The sequence below is a fragment of the Micropterus dolomieu genome, linkage group LG05 (genome assembly GCF_021292245.1).
Source record: "Micropterus dolomieu isolate WLL.071019.BEF.003 ecotype Adirondacks linkage group LG05, ASM2129224v1, whole genome shotgun sequence".
NCBI classification, from domain to species: Eukaryota; Metazoa; Chordata; class Actinopteri; order Centrarchiformes; family Centrarchidae; genus Micropterus; species Micropterus dolomieu.
Genome location: NC_060154.1, coordinates 10,237,053 through 10,255,979, shown reverse-complemented (window position 1 = coordinate 10,255,979; position 18,927 = coordinate 10,237,053). Strand labels below are relative to the sequence as shown.

Sequence of the window (18,927 nt, the reverse complement as noted above, 5' to 3'; positions counted from 1 at the left end):
CCTCCCTCAGTTTAATGGAGCTCAATACTCTCTCTAGCACACTCACTCTTTCTTTCACCTTACTCTCACATAGCTGGGTCTCAATCAAATGAACACTGACTGGAGGAAAATCAATACAGCCTCTGGCAGGGTAGGACAACCCGTTTAGCTCGCCTTTTCCAATCACTCATGGTTAGTGAAAGTAGTGGGTGGGTAACAGTCAGGAATAGAGAAAGGGAAAAAAAAGCTATATTCCTTCAGTAGACCTAAAGCAGGGTAACATTAGTGTTGTGGCCAACATATATCCCAAAGGTGAATTTCCCTGCTGCTTTGGCTGCCAGTCTGTGGCCCCATCATCTGATTTTAATGAGGGTTGCCACTGGGAAGCTGAGGGCATAAGCTGTCCTCACAAGGGCAGAGAGCACAGAAGATGTGAAGACGGATATCATATGAAGGGGGTAAGGCATGAAGCCAAACACAATGCTCTTCTCTCTTGACAGATCCTCAAAGGAGATGAGTTAAATCAGCAGATCCTTTTTCACACCTAGAGATCAGATAATTTTTACTGAGTGCAGTTAGCTTTCAAAAGATACATTTTAGGTAACCACTGATTAGGGGAGAAAAAGGGGTTTTCAAGAGTCTGTCTTGGTGTATACTGAAGTTTGGAGAAAAATAATTATATCCATCTCTACGAATCAACGCTTCAATTCAATCCAAAGTTTCACTGCGCTATGGGTGCTAGTGTGTTTACTATGTAAAAGCAGGCTTCCCTTATTTTGGTGGTCCTCTGGTCAGTGTCTGGAGCCCATGTATGCCCAGCTATTGTCTGAATCAAAACACAGACACAGGCTAGAACAACACAGGGATCTCCGCAGGAGATAATGTCACAGCTCTCTCAGCACACATGGCGCTGGGGGGGGAATGTGTTTACAAGGCATCCCTAGGCAGAATGAGGTAAAAAACCAAGTGCGTCAAAATGTCTGGATGTTCTGCCATTAATGTGATTTAAACTTTAAATCCAAATGTGCAAACTTGCCTCTCAGTGTTCTGGACTGCAATTCACGAAAGACAAACAAATGTAAAAGTCCAGTAGCTGATGAAAGTGTTGAATGTCAGACTCCCATGCAGGCAGGTGGAAGGACTCTCCTGGAGCAACGAGAGGCCAGCTGAATAAATCAGCGCTCCACTCAATTTGACTCCTCAGCAATCCTGTGGCAGACACTTGCAGAGAGGGGTGTGGGTATCAATCGGCAATCCATATATTTATCCCATAAACTTGTTACTTGCCTTTTTTTTGTGACATTCTGAAGCATTGGCAGGGGAGGCTTAGCACATTCTCCTTAAGTGCTTAATGCAACCATAGATTTTCTAACTTGCTTTAGTCCCTGAAGTATGCGTTCTGTTTAGTTGTAGAGGTATGAGGTCCTACAACTCCTTTCTCAGCATGTCTGTCACCCTGAACAAAACACTGGCAGTGCAACAAAAGGAGAATCCACTCTAGCAGCATAAAGAAAATACCAGGTCCCCGTCGGAGTCCCAGTTTTAAGCACTGTCCTCTGCAAACGTCCCCCCTTTTTATTCCATTTAACAGGACAACCCACGTTTTTAATGATAAAATCCTTAGATCCTGGCATAAAGATAGAGATGAATGCAATGCATCTGTCAAAAGCAGCAAGTAAAAAGCAAGAAAAAAAGATGATTGCGCTGATGGAAATGAGTTAAATCTGCAGTGAGGGAAGCGAGGGGACGAAGAGTCCCTCAGCCCTGGTGCAGTGAGAAGGAGAGATGCTGTGACTGGCTTACACTTCCCTCCCTCCCTCTCCACACAGTCTCTCTAGCTTGCACACTCAATCTCTCTCTTTTTCCACACACACACACACACACACACACACACACACCCCCCCTCCCTCTTACTCGCGCTCTCTCCCTCAGCTTCTCGCTCACTGCCCCGCCTCCTCCCATCCCAGCTGCACCTGAGGCTCCCTGCCACATTATTCTGTCTCTCACACTGGCTTTCTCTCAGAGGTAAATTTAGATCCATTTCCTATTTACGTATTACTTATACAAATTGCCCCCGACCCCCCAACCGTCGCCTCCCCTCCTCCATACATCTACCTAGCCACAGTATGTTTAAAAAAACTAGGTCTATTTCATTCATTAATAAAAACAACAGCAATGAAATAAATAACATAAGATAAAATATTACAGCAAATAATTGCATAATATATGAGACACTTATTATATGGTCTCTACTTTGGGGGAAAAGAAAAAGACTTAGTGGTAATTAGTATTAGTGGTCATCAGCCTCAACTTTCCACTTTCCTAAACACATATTATATAGTATATATTGTTCAAATATACAGGATGACCTCCACAATCCCATGGAACATCTTGGATGATAAACCCTAGTAAAATTAGTATACTCCCTTATCCTGTTAGGCTCCAGGTTCTTCCGGATACTTTATTGGTTCTTTATTTAACCTACAGCTTAGCACAGTTTTGTCTCCCCCTTAATTACAGTTGCCCAGCATTGCGACCAGTTGAGAGCATCCTCTGGCAAGCAGATGATAAAGAGGATCAAGTGACAGTAAATTGGCTAAGCAGAATGGCGGCAGGAAAGTAGACTTTTTAATAGGGCTGGGTACGTTAACGCGTTATTATCGCAGTTTTTATAATTATTATTTTGAAAGTCCATTGCTCACTGGCTCTGAATACACATACAGTCAAACCATGAGTCACAGGAGGGGTGGGATGTTGATCAGCCTGCAAATCACCCACCCAAACAAGCAGTGGAGGGAGGCTTCGGTACACTACGCTGGATGCACTGTGTTGGAGAAGTAGATAAACAAAAGCAAGACAAGCAATCAAATGCCATAGCGAAGTGGAAAGCTACACACTGCATGCTGATTAGTACTGGGGAAGATGTCGGCCTTAGGAACGTTCTTAAAATCACAACATAGTCGCTTGGCCAGTGAACAGGACAGAAGCGCAACGTGAGTAAACAGCAGGTGCTCTATGGATAGTAACCACGGCAATGACTTCTGTACGCTAAACAGCTGTAGCCTATTTAACATGTGTTAAAATTATCCATAACTTTACCTGATAGGCCTTCATCTAGTTTTGCAGCTCTGCTATGTGAATTCCCTACTGTTGATGTCCTATTTTGTAAACGGTAATAGATTCTGGAAACAAACAGCGAGGATCAGTCTCTCTTCCAATGATTTGTGCTCCGCATCGCGTACAAAAAGTTCAAGATAATTCAACTTCGGCTGCAGGCGGGTGTGTGCGTGAGGAGAGCACATCACCTCACTCTAACAAGGACACTTGCTACTGAACATAGACTGTTTATGCTGCTAAAAGAAATGTTTCTGCTGATACCTGTTCAGAAAAAAAAACGAGAAAACAGATTTATATAGGTTAACCTGTTGCTAAGAAGGTGCCTGTTATGATGTTATGATCGTGGCTCTGGACTCTGATGGTAACTTGTTTTAGCAAGCTAGATAAAAGGTAACGCCCTGGCAGTGGCAAATAGCTTTGGTTTTATATTAGATTTGATTACATTAATATTTAAGTTGAGATTTATAAGAAATATTTTACTGCTTTTGTGTAAAGGGAATACTGCTGGTAAATGCACCTTATTTAAGTGTTTTCAAACAACATGTTATTGTACTTTTGTGTATAAAGCAGTACATTAAAATTAAAAGTGCGCAATACACTACTTTAGAATTCATTATTCAATTTTGCGATTAATCGCGATTAATAAATTTAATCGTTGCCCAGTACTACTTGTTAACTTTGTTAATGTATTATTTTTTTTATTATTATTTCTTTTAACTGTTATTGGAGTCTATTGGAGACATTTAGGAGTTGCTGGCTGCAGTTGGATGGAAAATGGCTAATTTGGAGAACACTGCACCAGGCCTCTTCCAGGTAGAGTAGAGTGCTTTGATTACTTGGAAAAATGCAAAATATTGGACAGGAGCAAACATGACCAGAAATAAACAAATCATACAGGAGGTAGAGTTTTACACCATGCATACTCAAACAACAAGCAGAAGAAAATTTGGTGGCTGAGCTGACCATGAGGTAGCACTATTGGTTAAACATTTAAAGTTGTACTGCGGTCTTTAATGGAAATATAGACATGGTGTCAGCCGACAAAGTATAGCAGCAGATGGACAAAAACACGATACTATTTACCTTTGTAAAATAGGTCTAATTTGACAAACCTAAATTCTAGAATAGTGCTTGGTCTAATCTATACAGAAAATCATATCAAACCAGCAGAGCAAAATCAAATGTGTTATCTGAACAACAGCAAAGAAAGAGCTGTTCACAGACAATGGCCTAGACATGACTGAGTGTCCTTGAGGAAGATGTAATACGATGAAAGAATATTGCACAGGAAAAGGTGGCATGCAGCCAAACCAATTCTCTGATACACCACCTGTTTATGACAGAGCATTGAAGCTAATGAAAATGCCTTACAGCCTCGTTGACATTTACCACTGGAATTTAACTTTTGTCTGGTTACATTTTGGTGTAATGATTATTTCACAAACAATGTTCGTTTCAATTTGTATCTTAAGTTTAGCTAACATAGCTATAAGAGAAACATGTTAATTTCATTAATAGTCAGAATACAGCATACTTTTTTTTGGTTTATAGTTTTTCCAGTTTTTCAACAATAATAACAAGCATTAATAAATATTTGTATCATTACATTTTGAGAAAATAGAAACATTACTTTTTTTCTTCCCTTTTATAATAATGCTTAAATCATAATTTTCTTTCTGTGTCAATTTGTGAAAGAATACATATTGCCTCACATCAAATAATTAATATTACTATATCGGCAAGACATTGCTTATTCAGGTCACGGTTTTCAAAATCAAATCTCCAACTTCAAAAATCAAATTAAATTGTGTTAGAATTCATTCATTCATCAAGATAAAAGCAGCAAGAAATTATGTAATTTTAGACACCAATGGAAGCAAATACACTTGTGGTTTGTTGTCTTGTAACAAATGTTTAAGGAGGTCAACGTTAAACAATATTCCACTTAAGTGAAGTGGAATAACCCTTTAAGGTTTAATACAGTGTGTTTCAGTGTGCACAAGTAAGTTTGCCATGCAGAAGGACGGCTCTTTAATTGTCATGGAGACAGGATATTCTTCAGCACCGGTTAATTTGGTCATTCAAGAGAAACCGTGTGATGGAAAAACAGAGAGAGGGGTCAGAAAGAGAGGGGAAAAAATAAACAGACAAAGTGAAGACTAAAAAAAGTTCATGTAGACAGTTCTGTGGAAGGAGACAGTCAATGGAGATCTCTCAGCACAGTGCTCTTTACCTTTGGTGGACACTGATGAAAAACACGACCAGAAGGCCACCGTTAATAATTCATTCTGCTCCAAAACAAAGCCAGCGGGGCTACTTGGAAACAAAGGTGGAGGCTGATTCACCTTTCACTGCTTCGCAGCATCCCACCCTCCTCCAACCTGGGCTCCTGCTGATTTCAGTCTCACCAGCAATGTGTTAGAATAAGCAGGGAGCTTACATCTACACATTATAGGCGTTTAGCTGAAAGGCTGATCATTAGCCACTTAAGGTACAGTAAGTAAGGAGGTAGGGGGTTTACCATCTTGTTCAAGGCCATTTTTAGCAGGACAAGTTGAGTAAAGTCATTGAGGAAATAAAGTTTATGAAGCACATTTCTAGAGCAAGCATCCCCTAGTGGCCAATTAATCAAATAAAAATTAAAAAAGAAACATGACAAACTTCACACAAACACGTCAATTAAGGGCTTGTCTCTACAAATGAGTGTTCAGATGCTGTCCCAGCATCTACAGAAAGGACCTTACACTTGTCAACCTTGATCTTGAATGTTGACCAGCCAGTGTTGTAAGACCTGGTCAGATGACATGACATTATAAGGTCTTGTTTATGTAAGTCCTGTACCCGAGGGTACAAGTACAAGTATTGTCTACTCAGCTGAGGCCTAATGGATTATGATTAATTAGATGTAGTTATGGCATTTCTTGATTAATAATGGATAATGATGATAATGTACCATCATGCTTGCCATAAATTTATCAATAGCTAATTTCTATTTCTAATATGTGCTTCAGTGGCCACGTTTATTTTTTCACTGTGAAAATAATACAGGAATGGCATGTGATGGCAAAGGGGCCTTTACCTATTGTTAGAAGTCTGTGCACTAACTACTATTCGTTTATCTCCACTATCTTTAAAAGCACTTCAGATTACTGAGTTTACTCTGCAACCGGGCCTCACTAGATTGTGACAGTAATTTGATTGTCTTTCAAATTTTTTGTTCTTTATATGAATGAGGTGCTTCCACTTTGACTGGCTTACTGGTTCACAAATTGTTTTTTAAGGTTGGTAATCAAGGAATTTCAGAAAGGGTAAATGTAAATGTAGTTGCTTCTGTAGCTTCGATCACTGATAACCCTCTTGTCCAAGAGACTGGGGGGGGGGGGTTGGGATTTGGAGGGGTAGGTAGTTAGTGGGGCGTATTAGAGCTGGTTCACTGCCTGGAAACAAACTATCAGCGAGCACCATCAATGGACCATCACTAAACCAGCTTAGCAGGCAGAAAGCCAGTATTTATATTTATCAACAGTGGGTAAAGCTTTGTCTGGGTCCAGCTCTCAGCTTCTAGGCACGGAGGAAGAAGAATCTGAAGAAGTACTGACAACATTAGTAGTCATTATCTTTAGTGCAGCATGCCTTACTTTCTGGTCATAAAGACTACATTGGAAATTGAGAAGTCATGCACTATATGCAAAAAATGGTTTCCATGGAGATACTGTGACAACTAAAGCACTCAATCCAGCAAAAGCCAGACTGTTGTTAGACCTTCTGCATCTCTTGGCTCTTTGGTATCCTGGAGTATAACGCATCACAGACTAGCAGATTAGCATGAAAAACACGAGTATAGTGCATACTGAAATGCCATCACTGTATTTCGATTACATTTTTTAATTTTTTATTTTGCAGTCACCTCTCTTGTGGACAGCCAACATTAGTCTTGTGAGGCAGCTATGTATTTGGAAATAAATGATAATAATTAAACAGCAACAAGTTCTGATTATCGTTTTAGAAAGTAATGGTCATGGTGGTCACATTCTATTACTGGTTAATATAATAGAGGAAATGTATGAAATTGACATGGTGAAAAAGGGAAAATATATAGATAAATATAAAGATAAGAGCAAGATCACAGCATGTGGAAAACAGATATTATCACATTTCAGATGACAACTATTTATATTGAACACCCTTAACAGAAAGAGTATCTCCATACCATATTCACCTCCAGCACAATGTCACCGTGTATACTATGTACACTTGGATCGCTCCAGCTGAATGGTAAACAGGAGCTAAAGGTCAAAGGCAGGCTGCCTACTGAAATCACCTATCCTCTATCATCTTCATTTTACCTCACACCACATAGGTGAAGACCTGTCTGATCAGGTTGACACATTTATATTCATAATTCTGTTGCACTACTTTAAAAGGATTAAAAGTAAGTAAAGGATTACTCTTTGTACTTTCACTTGAAATGACATTTTTTGTCAAAAGAAAAACATACCATTGTATAAAATACAGGTTATGGCTGCATTTTGTATTTGCATTTTAAACACAACTAACACATAGGCAATAATTTTCTCATAGAGAAACATGAAATGCTTAGTCTATTAGTGGCTTGCTGTCCTGCCTTATGTATGTGTCACTACAGTATGTTCAGGGACATGCAGTACTTGTTGATTACACTATGTGTCTCTTCTTTTCTTCCAAATAGGAGTTGTTTTAAGCTTTTTCTTGCTTAAACTTACTTTATTAGGGCTACAACTAACGATTATTTTCACTGTCAATTATTTTCTCAATTTATTGATTAGTTGTTTGGTATATAAAATGTCAGGTGGAAAATGTCGATAAGTGTTTCCCAAAGCTCAAGAGGACATCCTCAAATGTCTTGTTTTGCTCAGTTTACTGTCATAGGGGAGTATAAAAAAAATCAGAAAATATTCATATTTAAGTAGCCTAAATGAGAGAACTTTAACTTTTTTTCTTAAAGAAAATACTCAAAACCAAATCGATTATCAAATTAGTTTAATAACTAATCAATTAATTGTTGCAGTTCTATTACTTATACACCCACATTTTTTCGACACCTAGATGAAAATGTTAATGATGTAAAACGATTTATTGAATAACAAGAAGCAAGCTGGTGTGAATCTGCAGTGAGGAAGAGGAAGAAGCAGAGTACTACTCTGCTGTGAGGCTACAGTTGGTATGAGGACTGAGACATGCAAATGTTGTGACCAGAGAAGACGCTGTAGGCTGGATCTCCTTAATACGAGCTGTCATATCAATGTCAGCATGGCTAGGAGGCTATGCTAATACACACATAGTAGATACACTTACTACTGTATGGCAGCGCAATTACAGCTGTACAAAACACCCAAATTTATAAAATTAGTTTACCTCACCTTTGGTATTGCATTTTCATTGAGAAATTTTACTCTATTTACTGTTACTATAAGCTGCTTAGATGAGATTGCTCCAACAGAAATCTATCTATTGATCTTAGATCCAGTACAAATAAGTGGTATAAATACTCAACATTCATCATAAACCCTTAGTCACTTTTCACTTGATAATTTATTTAGATAAATCTAAACGATGACAGATCTAATTTTTGTTTTTCTTTTCCAGATATTGATTTTCCTAAAGCTGTGGAAGCGGTGTTTCCTTTTGTGCTGCCTACTAAGTTTCTGCTGTGGAAATGTGAATGGAAGCTGAAGGGCTGCATTATGGAGACACACACAGAGCTGGGATGGGAGGGGTGCTGTGAATAGACCTATATTGTGAGGAGGGGAGAATGGAAGTGGTGTTGCTTGGCTGTTTTGTGGCCATGCAGTGCAGCTGGTCCCTACAGATAGTGGGATGCAGGATGGGATAGCGGGGAGAATGTGAGCGTGTGTGTCTTGTATGAGAAGCGGTGATTGACAAGACTAGACCTTCAAGGGAATTTTTTTTTTTTTTTTATCCATGAACGGTGGTAGACTTCCAACTAGTGGTAGGGCAGACAACACAGCCAGAGGAATTGTGTTTATGTATGTGCATAATGTGTAAACAGTCCCTGTGAGTAACAATATGCTTTGCACCGTCACACTCAACCTCAATCACCTCTCCAGCTCACTAGATGGTAGAGCTGTCTGATTTGTATTCGAAATTCAAACTACTTGCACGTGTAAACATACTGGGCTGCCCCTGACTAAAGATTTCCTTAGAAGACTAGTAGTCGTTATAGTTTAAGCCATTAGTCAAATAGTCGTCACACGTTTATGAAAATAATTTAATTAGATAAATTTTGAGGCATCAGAAAATGGTTTGAGTTCCAGGGCAGAGAAAGAATATAAGTAAAATTGCACTGCATGAGACTACAGAAACATGTTACATTATAGAGAAATACATAACAGTAATAATGAGCCTTTAAAATATACATTTTGCAAGAACTCTGCAAGTACAGTGCTCCTGTTAAAGACAAGCGATAATGATCCTGAATGTGTCGGAGCAACCAGCCAGGAGACTCAACATTTTAATTTATTTAAACACAGTATAAGATCACACAAGTGTCGTCATTCAAAATACATGAATAAATTACTTCCAACTTCACAAGAACAAATACTTGCAGACTTATACTAACGTTACCTATAAATTAAATGACTGTAAATCAACACGGTTCTGTATTCCCTTTCACAAACACTTGCTCAGTACTCCGAGCTCCAGAGCAGTGCGCCAGTAAGTGACTTCTGTGTTACAAGAGAAAAGATCCGTGTTGCAACAATGCCCTGATACGTCCCGGTGACAAGGCGCAGCTCCCAAATAGAGTGTAAGATTTTAGAGGGTTTATTTCTGTGACTAGCGGACTAATGAAAAGTCTGTCAACTAATACTCTTCTCCTGGACTAACCGTTTAGTCAACTATTAGAGGGTAGCCCTAACACAAACTGTAAAGTACTGCTCAGCAGGTTGAAAAAGTAGAAGGTTAAATAAAATAAAAAATATGAAAGACAAAAAAGTAGCTGGCCACTTATCCAGGTTCCAATTATCCAGATATCAAGTACTTAATTTTTAAAGGAGACACAGAATTGTCATGGAGACAACTTTAAGGAGAGAGAAGTCCATAGACCTTTGCAGTTACCATGGCAGCCCATCTTATGTACATTGTACTCCATTTATCTGTATGTGGGTTATCAGGCGTGGGTGTAGTATTATTGGAGCAGGACTGCATGGCTGATGCTACCTTTGATTGTACACAGACGTTAAATGTCATCACTAAGCTGGCGCCTGGCCTGAATATGATTCAACATCAAAATGTAAAGCACTATCACAGCGCTGGTCTAATTTTCTCTTAGAATTCATTACATGCTTTGTAAGCTGCTTCCAGTCATGGAAGGGAAATCCAGCAAAGTTCACAAAAGGAATGGAAAATGATAGATACTTGAAATCTTTACAGCTAAAATAAGTTTTATTACTTTTACCGTACACTTATTTCAGTAGCTAGAAATGGGATTTGTTTATGTAATCATACCACAGTACCCAAACAAAAGACAGTGATGGCACAATACTGAATGTACTAGGGTTTTTATACAGTACAGTATTTATACAATATATATGACACTCATAGCTAATAATTAGTACAAAAAGTTAGAAAAGGGTGACATCTTGTACAAAAGCTTTGAAAAGAAAAGTCAAAGAAAAAATCAATTCCCCTGGAAGACCTTCAGTTTCATTCAGTATAAGGCTCCTTACGGCCTGCTGTGTTGAAACCGCTGTTTCAGGCTTCTGATTACAGCAGCCATACCTGTTGCGAGATGCTGACCACCGCCAACAAACTGGCTGTGAGTGAGATTGGTCTTTGGAAAGGCAGGCCTGGAAATAGCTAGCTGAGCTTTTTTAAGCTGTCGGTTCATGCGAGGCAGCACACCTTGGACTTGTTCAGCTCTAGGGATACGAAAAGGTTGTTCAAATGTCACTAGCACCCCCCAACCCAGACCCCAAACACAGTGCTGAGCCAGCCGAGAAAGATTTGTGAATGTCTCAGATGCCCTAAGGCTATGGTGTGTGTGTGACAGAGTGTGTATTTGTGACTCTGGGTGTGACATCTGTAAATGAGAGCAGTACAACATGCTGCTAAATGCTCAGTAAGTTCCTAACACAGAGGTTCTCACCTTAGGAAGGGATCCCTCAAGAGGTCACAAGATCACTTTGAAAGCTCACAACATGATTTATGAACTCCAAAAATAATACATACCAATATAATTCTTCCAGGTGGGTAGTCGTTTTTAAATTTCTAAGTCTCCATATATAGGAAATGAAATAAACTACTGTACCTCTGATAATCATTCTTTGAATCAGCTAAACGTATGAGTAGGCAACACCTCATCTTAAGTTATCAACATGTAAAACAAACCATCCATCTACTGGAGTCTAAATTAAACTGTAAACAAAGTTTTGTATTCTAAATTAGTACAAGTGGCGAGTAACCTTTTGCAGTCCATGTAGTAGTGTAGCCAGGTACCAGAATAAACTGTACAAGGCCTTTTTTCTTTTTCTTTTTTTTACAGTGAGTCATGGCCAGATCACATTTGTGTGTTTCAAATACATAATCATTTGCTGCCATTACATCGTTGGCTGTCATAGTAACAGGACAGGCATGCATTCACTATGCTCAAAACTCAACATGTATTAACAAAGTTAGTAATAAGAAAGCTTGGCTGTTGACTCATTTGTTTTAATTATGCTCAGTTTTTCTCAGGGACATGAAATGTCTTTATCTGTCTGTCATCTCAGTTTGTTGAACATCAGAATCATGTCACATGGGATTGATAGAAAATGAGATGTGACCACATTTTAAATCACACACACAAACAGGACCTGAAAACACATACACACAAAAAAAAACAACATTTAAAAGCGCTTGTCTGAATGTGGCATATTCCAGCACAAGCAAAATACTAATGTAAGATATGTTTCATAAGAAATGCTGCAACCATTTCCCTACTAAACAGTTTTTTTTTGCTGTGTCACTAACATGGGCCTACAGTAAATTATATTTGAGAAGACGTGCACAGGACTCATTCCTAAGCGTGAAATATGGAAGGCTGAAGGACATATGATTCAGTGGTTCTGTACTGTCATTACAATAAACCACTGACTTTTTAAGACATTTACAAGGATGTTTAGGAACAGCTAAAAGAAAAAAGGTGCCAGTTGTATGCACAAATGAAAAAAAAAAAAAAATCCTGCATGCTATATAGCTCATTTTCTGTTAGAAAAGCAGTGCACCATGAAATTAAATTGCTAAGCATTGCATATTGTGTTCTGTTGTTTGTCTATAACACAAAAATCACAATTAAAATCAGTTCACTCTCCAAGTACAATAAAAAAAAAACTGTTTCTATTTTCTGCATCTGTTTTAGTGATGTATTTGTAGGTCTACAAACCACACATGATTTAACACCCATCGGCTGTGGATCACTAACATAACGCCTGCCCAGAACCCCTGGTGATACAAAGCACTGATTACAGACACTGATACTCCTTCCATAAGGACTAGAATCCAATTACTTAAAATTCAATCAGCATTAACGTCGTCACTGAGCCCAGACAACAGACATTAATAAGCTCCACATCGCCCTCGCCGTTGCTGTCATTTGCTTCTTTTCCCTCTTTCCCTCCCTCCTCTATCCTTCCTCAGTTCCATTCATTTGGTGTAGCTATTAATAGTCCGGCCACCCGCCTATCAATACCATCACTACTCCAGCAAAACAGAGGATGTGGGCATTGCCCAGCCAGTGGAATGACAATAAATGAGTTGAACTGAAGAAGCTTGGTCTTATGTAATGAGAGCGATATAGAGAAAGAGAGGCATAAAAAACATGGCTCATATGAAAGAAGAAAGAATGAGTGTAAGCAATGAACAGAGGGAAAAGACATATACTATTGGAAAGAGAAAGAAAGGACCGCGAAGGCAAGGTAGAGAAATGGGACTTAAAAAGAAAAACTGTCCCAATTTACCAGATAAAGATAGTGAGATAAACAGAAAGACAAAGAGAAATTTACACAGTAGGTGAAATACAACTAAAAATATGTGACTCAGGTAAGACAGAAATCTGCCAGGCTCTCTTGACGTTTACACACATTCCTTTTCTCCAATTCTCCCTCAGTGACAACAACCTCATATTTATGGGTCCTAATTCCTCCCTCTCGCCATTTTTCTTCTTTCCATCTATCCCCCTCTTTCTCTTTGCATATTGATCGAGGCAGGTAGTTTCGCCCGCTTCAGTGAGGCAAAGGAGAAAGACTATTGTATTAACCATAAAAGCGAGGACCTCTGACTGCTTTGCGTGTTTATCACCTCCTAACACTGCTCCTATCTGGTGCAGTGGGGCTTTGTTATAAATCTCTCGCCAGATCCCGGTCACACAACTGCTCGATCACATTTGGAAAATGAAGTTTTAATTTAGATTAACTATAGAAAACTAGCATAGCAATGCCAGGTGTAGTTGAAAACTGAGGTGCTCATATTTATCAAATGATAAAAATATCAGTATATCAAGCAAAGTAATAGATATTTACTGGATAACACAATGATGGGCTGTTATCTTTATCCTAATCATGAAAACATATGAATATCTATATGAAATGTGCCTACACATGTAAAAATGACGCTAATAAAGCTGTAGTCTCATGCAGTGCAACCCATAACATCTGTGTCTTTCTATGACTAATACCAAGAACTGTTTAATGGCTCGGAACTCAATTCCAAATCAATACGTATGTCAATGGAAAATTATGTCCATCTCTGCTCTCTGGTCATTGAAGCTTTGACCTTTAAACTCCTTACTAATAGTTGCCTGTAATATTGGTAAGGAGAATTTGGGTGTGTGTGCTACCTATTTTGGATGGCATGTTTACTGTTACTTTGTTCTAGTCTTGCACAAGTTGTAAGTCATTCTGGAGATGAACAAAAAAAGTGAAGCCGCAATCTATTTGTGTTAGTGGGTCTTTCGCACCTAATCTACAGATATATAATAAAATAACAGAGAACATCAGTAAACAGGTTAAGGTGCAGTAAAGTGATAAAGTAACTTGCTGTCACTTGTGAGTGGTCACCCCATTTCCCTATCTGGGTCAACAGTGAATCTTTTTGTTCCTTTGTTCTTGACCAAATGAAACAAGAAACTACAGGTGTAAAAGTGACCTTTAGTCAGCAGGAAATCCAAATCCAGTTTTCGGTGCACCAGAGTTTGTTGCGCACCTGTATGACCATGACCGCCTTAAACTCAACCGACCAAACAGACAAACACAGCCTTAAGAATGCCCAACAGTTAAATACTAAAGGTCTAAAAAAATCACTTTGAATTCTCGCAAGCTCCCTCAGAGGCCAAGGGCCAACACGGGCTGTAATAGCCCTGAGACAGCAACACATGCATTTAAATGTCACAGCTAAATGAGAGTGTTCTCCAACAAGACACACAGTTCAGAGGAACAGCTGTAATGACAAGAGGAATATCAGTAATGTTGGTACTCTCAGACATAGTATGGTAGACATAATAAGGAAAAATATTTCACACTTTGCTTTCATCATTGTGAAATTATTTAATAACCATTCACACCACTCATCTAGTTTCCACCAAAACGTAACCAGGAATTGCACTATTTCTGGGAGAGGCAGTGGACTGTTAACTACTGTATGGTGTAAGAAACATCCACACACACGAGAAAGACAAAATACTTTCACCATTGTGTATGCTTAAGGTTCCTATCACCATAGGCAAACAATTGAAACTGATGGAATCAAATAAAAGTATCATCAAGAACCTGTGAGAACATGGTTTTCCATATTTTAAGTTTACATGAAGCGATGAATAGAGAGCAGGAGGAGAAAACCACACATTTACCTGGTAATTTAAAATAACTCTGACTTTTGTTATGAGTCATTTTTTGAGCTAATGTTGAGATGTGTGCCAGCACGCAGACCCAGATATGATAAAACACTTTTTGGGGAAATTAAAGTTAAGTATACACAGTCATTTGCGTATATGAGCTGTCAGCAAACATCCTGTGTTTTAAATCAGCTCACACACTTCCACATAAAACTAAAAAATAGAAAAGCGTATAGTAAATGCAACTTGTTATAAGCAGTTGTCCCTCCATGATCTGTGTGTGGTGCCTTTACCTTGGTGATGAGGATGCGGTAGTGCTCAAGCAGGTCGTGGTTGTCGTGGCAACCGGCCAGCAGCTGCCAGACTTCAGCTCTGAGTGGCTCAGGAATGCCACTGCGAACCAACGAGGGCAAACCCTTCGGACGAGTGGACAGGTTGCCATGCCTGATACACACACACATAAATAACCAATTACTTTATAATCTCACCTAATGAAATTCAGCCACTTTAAATATTAATTTGAAGTGTAGCTTGATCATTGATTTGTTTGTTTTTATTATATCCTTTATGTGTAACGGTGACATTTGTGCAATGACAGTACAGAGTTATATGACCGTCACACAGTATTCATGTTATAGTAACTACAGAACAAAGTACAGTACTGTTGTGTGTTAGAGCAGAGTATTAACCACAGCGCTGCCATGCTGAAAGAATTCTCCCACATGAGGAAATATCTTGCTTTTGAGAACACACAGTCAGCTCTTTTTAATGATGCTTGAAATCTCATTGTAATGCATTTATTGAGGTCATATAAAAGTAATTTCCTGATAAATTACTTCATTTCATTGTGCTGATGCAACAGCAAGAAAACAGGCTGTGAAATAAAATGAAAATCCAGAAACATCTTTCATTTGGTTAATTATGCCAGTGTCTGTACCTAAAGCTGTATGTATCACTGGGGATTGTTGTGAAAGTCGCTGTATGTGTTATAGCATTATAAATAAATGGCTATATCTGAAGAGAACTGAAGATAATGAATTGCAATCATGAAAAGGGCCTCTGGCCTGTACGGTAAATCATAGTCTGTATGAGGCAGGATGGGCCCAATGTGTCATGTCACAAGATGGAGACCCAAAATTCAAAAGTTTGATATAACTGCATTTATGACACTTCTGGTATATTTACACTAGTTTCCTTACTGTTCCTTATTATAAGTTGGTGCTACTGTATCATTCACAAGTAAATGGTATAAATTACAGGTCTTTAGAGGCAATATCAATTTTTCCCCTTAAAACTACTAAAATTTCTTTAAATCTAGATAAATATTTCTCTTTACAACAGATTGACATATTCTAGATGTCTTGTGCAAATGTTTTTTAACCGAAACTGACATTTTCAGCACTAAGATTCTCAGCACTGAGATTCCCAGTGTCTATGTCCATCTCCCACTATTTCTCTAAATCAGTTCATTCAATATTTTTATTTCTCAATTTTTATCTGCATTTCTTCTTGTCTTTCACTGTACTTTCCACCTTTTCTTCTTTTAGATCATACAGCTGCATACAATTCCATAAATCAATATTTTTATATTCATTTCCTGTATTTCATTCACCTCCTTGTTTTTGCTTGTGTTCAACTATCTCGCACCATCTAGTTAATATCTAAATTTGATTCATCTGTCTCTTTTAAAGACTTACCATCTGTTGAGTATTCCTCCCCAGGACTCCAGGATTTTCTCAGGACAGTCTTTAGAAACGTCTCCTGTCCCACTGGAGATTTCACTGTCGCTATCTGCAGGAAACATAAACACACCCAGATATTAACAGACATTTAGAACACAAGGGGATCATTCCTGATATCTGTAACCTTTGTCCATATGGGAATACACTACTAAGCTTCATTTTCAGGTTCAAAATCTTATTAAGGGGTTGTACCGGAATAGGTTTACATGGTCCCAATTTTCAAAAAACACTAGGGCTGCAGCTAACGATGATTTTAGTATTCGAAGTTTCGATAGATTATTTCAATGATTCATCGTTGCGTCGTTTAAGAAGTACTTTTGCGCGTCGGCGGCAAAGAATTTGTGTCGATGCATTTTATTAATCGATTTTATCGATGAATTGTTTCAGCCCTTAAAAACACCATATGTTTTGTCATACTGCACATTGCTGCAGCTCCTCTTTTAACCCTGTGTTGAAGGCTTCATTTTAGCTACGGAGTGATACATCTTATCTCTACAAGATCTTTGTTGGGAGTTGGGAGTTGTCTGAGCACATGCGCAGTTCCTATTTAAGGACTACTAGCCAATCAGAAGCAGAGCAGGGCGGGTCGTGAGAGGCTGGTAAACACGGATTTGATTCAGCTATATATGTTCCCCTTACCAGCTTAGCAACATGGACAGGAGCAAGAGTTTCAGAGTGGTGAGTTATTAATTTGTAACAAATGAATCTTTCATCCATAATGTTTTAACTGAGCTCTGTCTCTACATCACAGTAACAACTTTATGTCCATTGACTGCCTGGAGGGTAACTAGTGTTTGGAAGAGAGAGGAGAGGCAGCAGGTGGACGTCTTGTCACTGTGTGCTGCAGCTCAGTGTGAGATGGGAACTCCCTTTGGGGTGGACTTTGGCCTTTTTCACTTTGCAAACCTATTACATGCACAAAAAAGATATACAACTCAATAAAGGAGAGGGAAAAGGCCAGCATAATATGACCTCTTTAACATTGTCTAAAATTTAGTGTGTTGTGCTATCTTTGTGTTTAAATGTTACTCACAGTAGTAAGTACTTAGTCAAAGACAACAGGACATGTTTGTCTTGAAACAAGCAATGACACATCTTCAAGACATACAGTATATGTCAGGGAACTGCACATTTTAAAATCTGTTAATACTGATGCCACACTCAAATGGAGGAAGGAGTGCCTGTGCAGTGCCTACACTTTACATTATTGCTGTTCTCCTGTCTGATGGTTTGTGAGGCTGACAAGAGGCAATCAGCACAGTGAACCACTTGTGTTTAGATGCAGAAGCACTAATTGACTGTCTGCCCTGCTCTGCTGCTGGAAAGATGAACTGATCCCCACACAGAGACTGCCCACTGAAACAAACACATGCATTGTATAAAATAGATGTAGAATTGGATTTGATTGATAGAGTGACTCTGGCCCAGGGTTAACTCGTAATCTTCTCCTTAAATTTAAATAGACGCAGAAAATTTCTATTAATTATGGTCTATAAATACAAAACAAATAGGTACCTCACTGCAAAACTACATAGAGATATGTTATTTTCATTCCAGTTAGGCTTTTATTTTTCATTTTATCCCACGACCTAGATGACTGATTACTCATAAACAAATCCAACTGCGAATGTGTCTTTTCTGCCCTTGTTTATAATTAAAACAAAGGTTGCTAAAATGAAAACAGATATTTTACAACTGACATAAATATAACAAAAACAAAAATAGTGGCAATTAACTTCTCAGGGCATGGCATTAGTTTTCCCAGAGAGCAACAATAGCCCACAAAAGTGTTAAAAATCATTCACTCCACTTACACTCAAATAATGAGTTAAGACATTTTCTTCTAGAACATGCTATGCTCAATGCACCGCTGCTCCTATACATCCTACTCTGGGGGAGTAGCCTCAGCAGGGGCTTTTCAGGTCTTTATAAATGCTTGATGAGCCTTTTCAAATGGTTCAGCACAAAGCTGCTGCTTCTGTCCTCAGAATGGCTAAGGACACGTGGCAAGGAAGCGTGAGTCCAATGCCACTGCCAACTTAGCAGGTGATGAAAGAAACTGTGAAGACGAGGTCCATTACTGTTCCCTTTTAATCTGGAGGGGGGCTATACATTCACTGTAGAGTTGCTCTCAAATAGGATCTGGCTGATGTTGAAGCCACTCGTGGATTGGTTTTGTCAACATTAAAGTGAGCAGAAATTCTCTACAAGTGCCATAAAGAT

General features: G+C 38.7%; 1 protein-coding gene across 2 annotated transcripts in view; it reads right to left on the bottom strand.

The window, feature by feature from the left end:
* rabgap1l (RAB GTPase activating protein 1-like) overlaps positions 1 to 18,927 on the bottom strand; it is a 132,938-nt gene that overhangs the window by 85,118 nt on the left and 28,893 nt on the right. For both annotated transcript variants that reach the window (XM_046048724.1, XM_046048723.1), the window contains exons 12-13: positions 16,660 to 16,753; positions 15,256 to 15,406 (exon numbers count right to left, since the gene is read on the bottom strand). In XM_046048724.1, the coding sequence (XP_045904680.1) occupies positions 15,256 to 15,406; positions 16,660 to 16,753 (245 nt within the window). The remainder of the gene's footprint in view (positions 1 to 15,255; positions 15,407 to 16,659; positions 16,754 to 18,927) is intronic.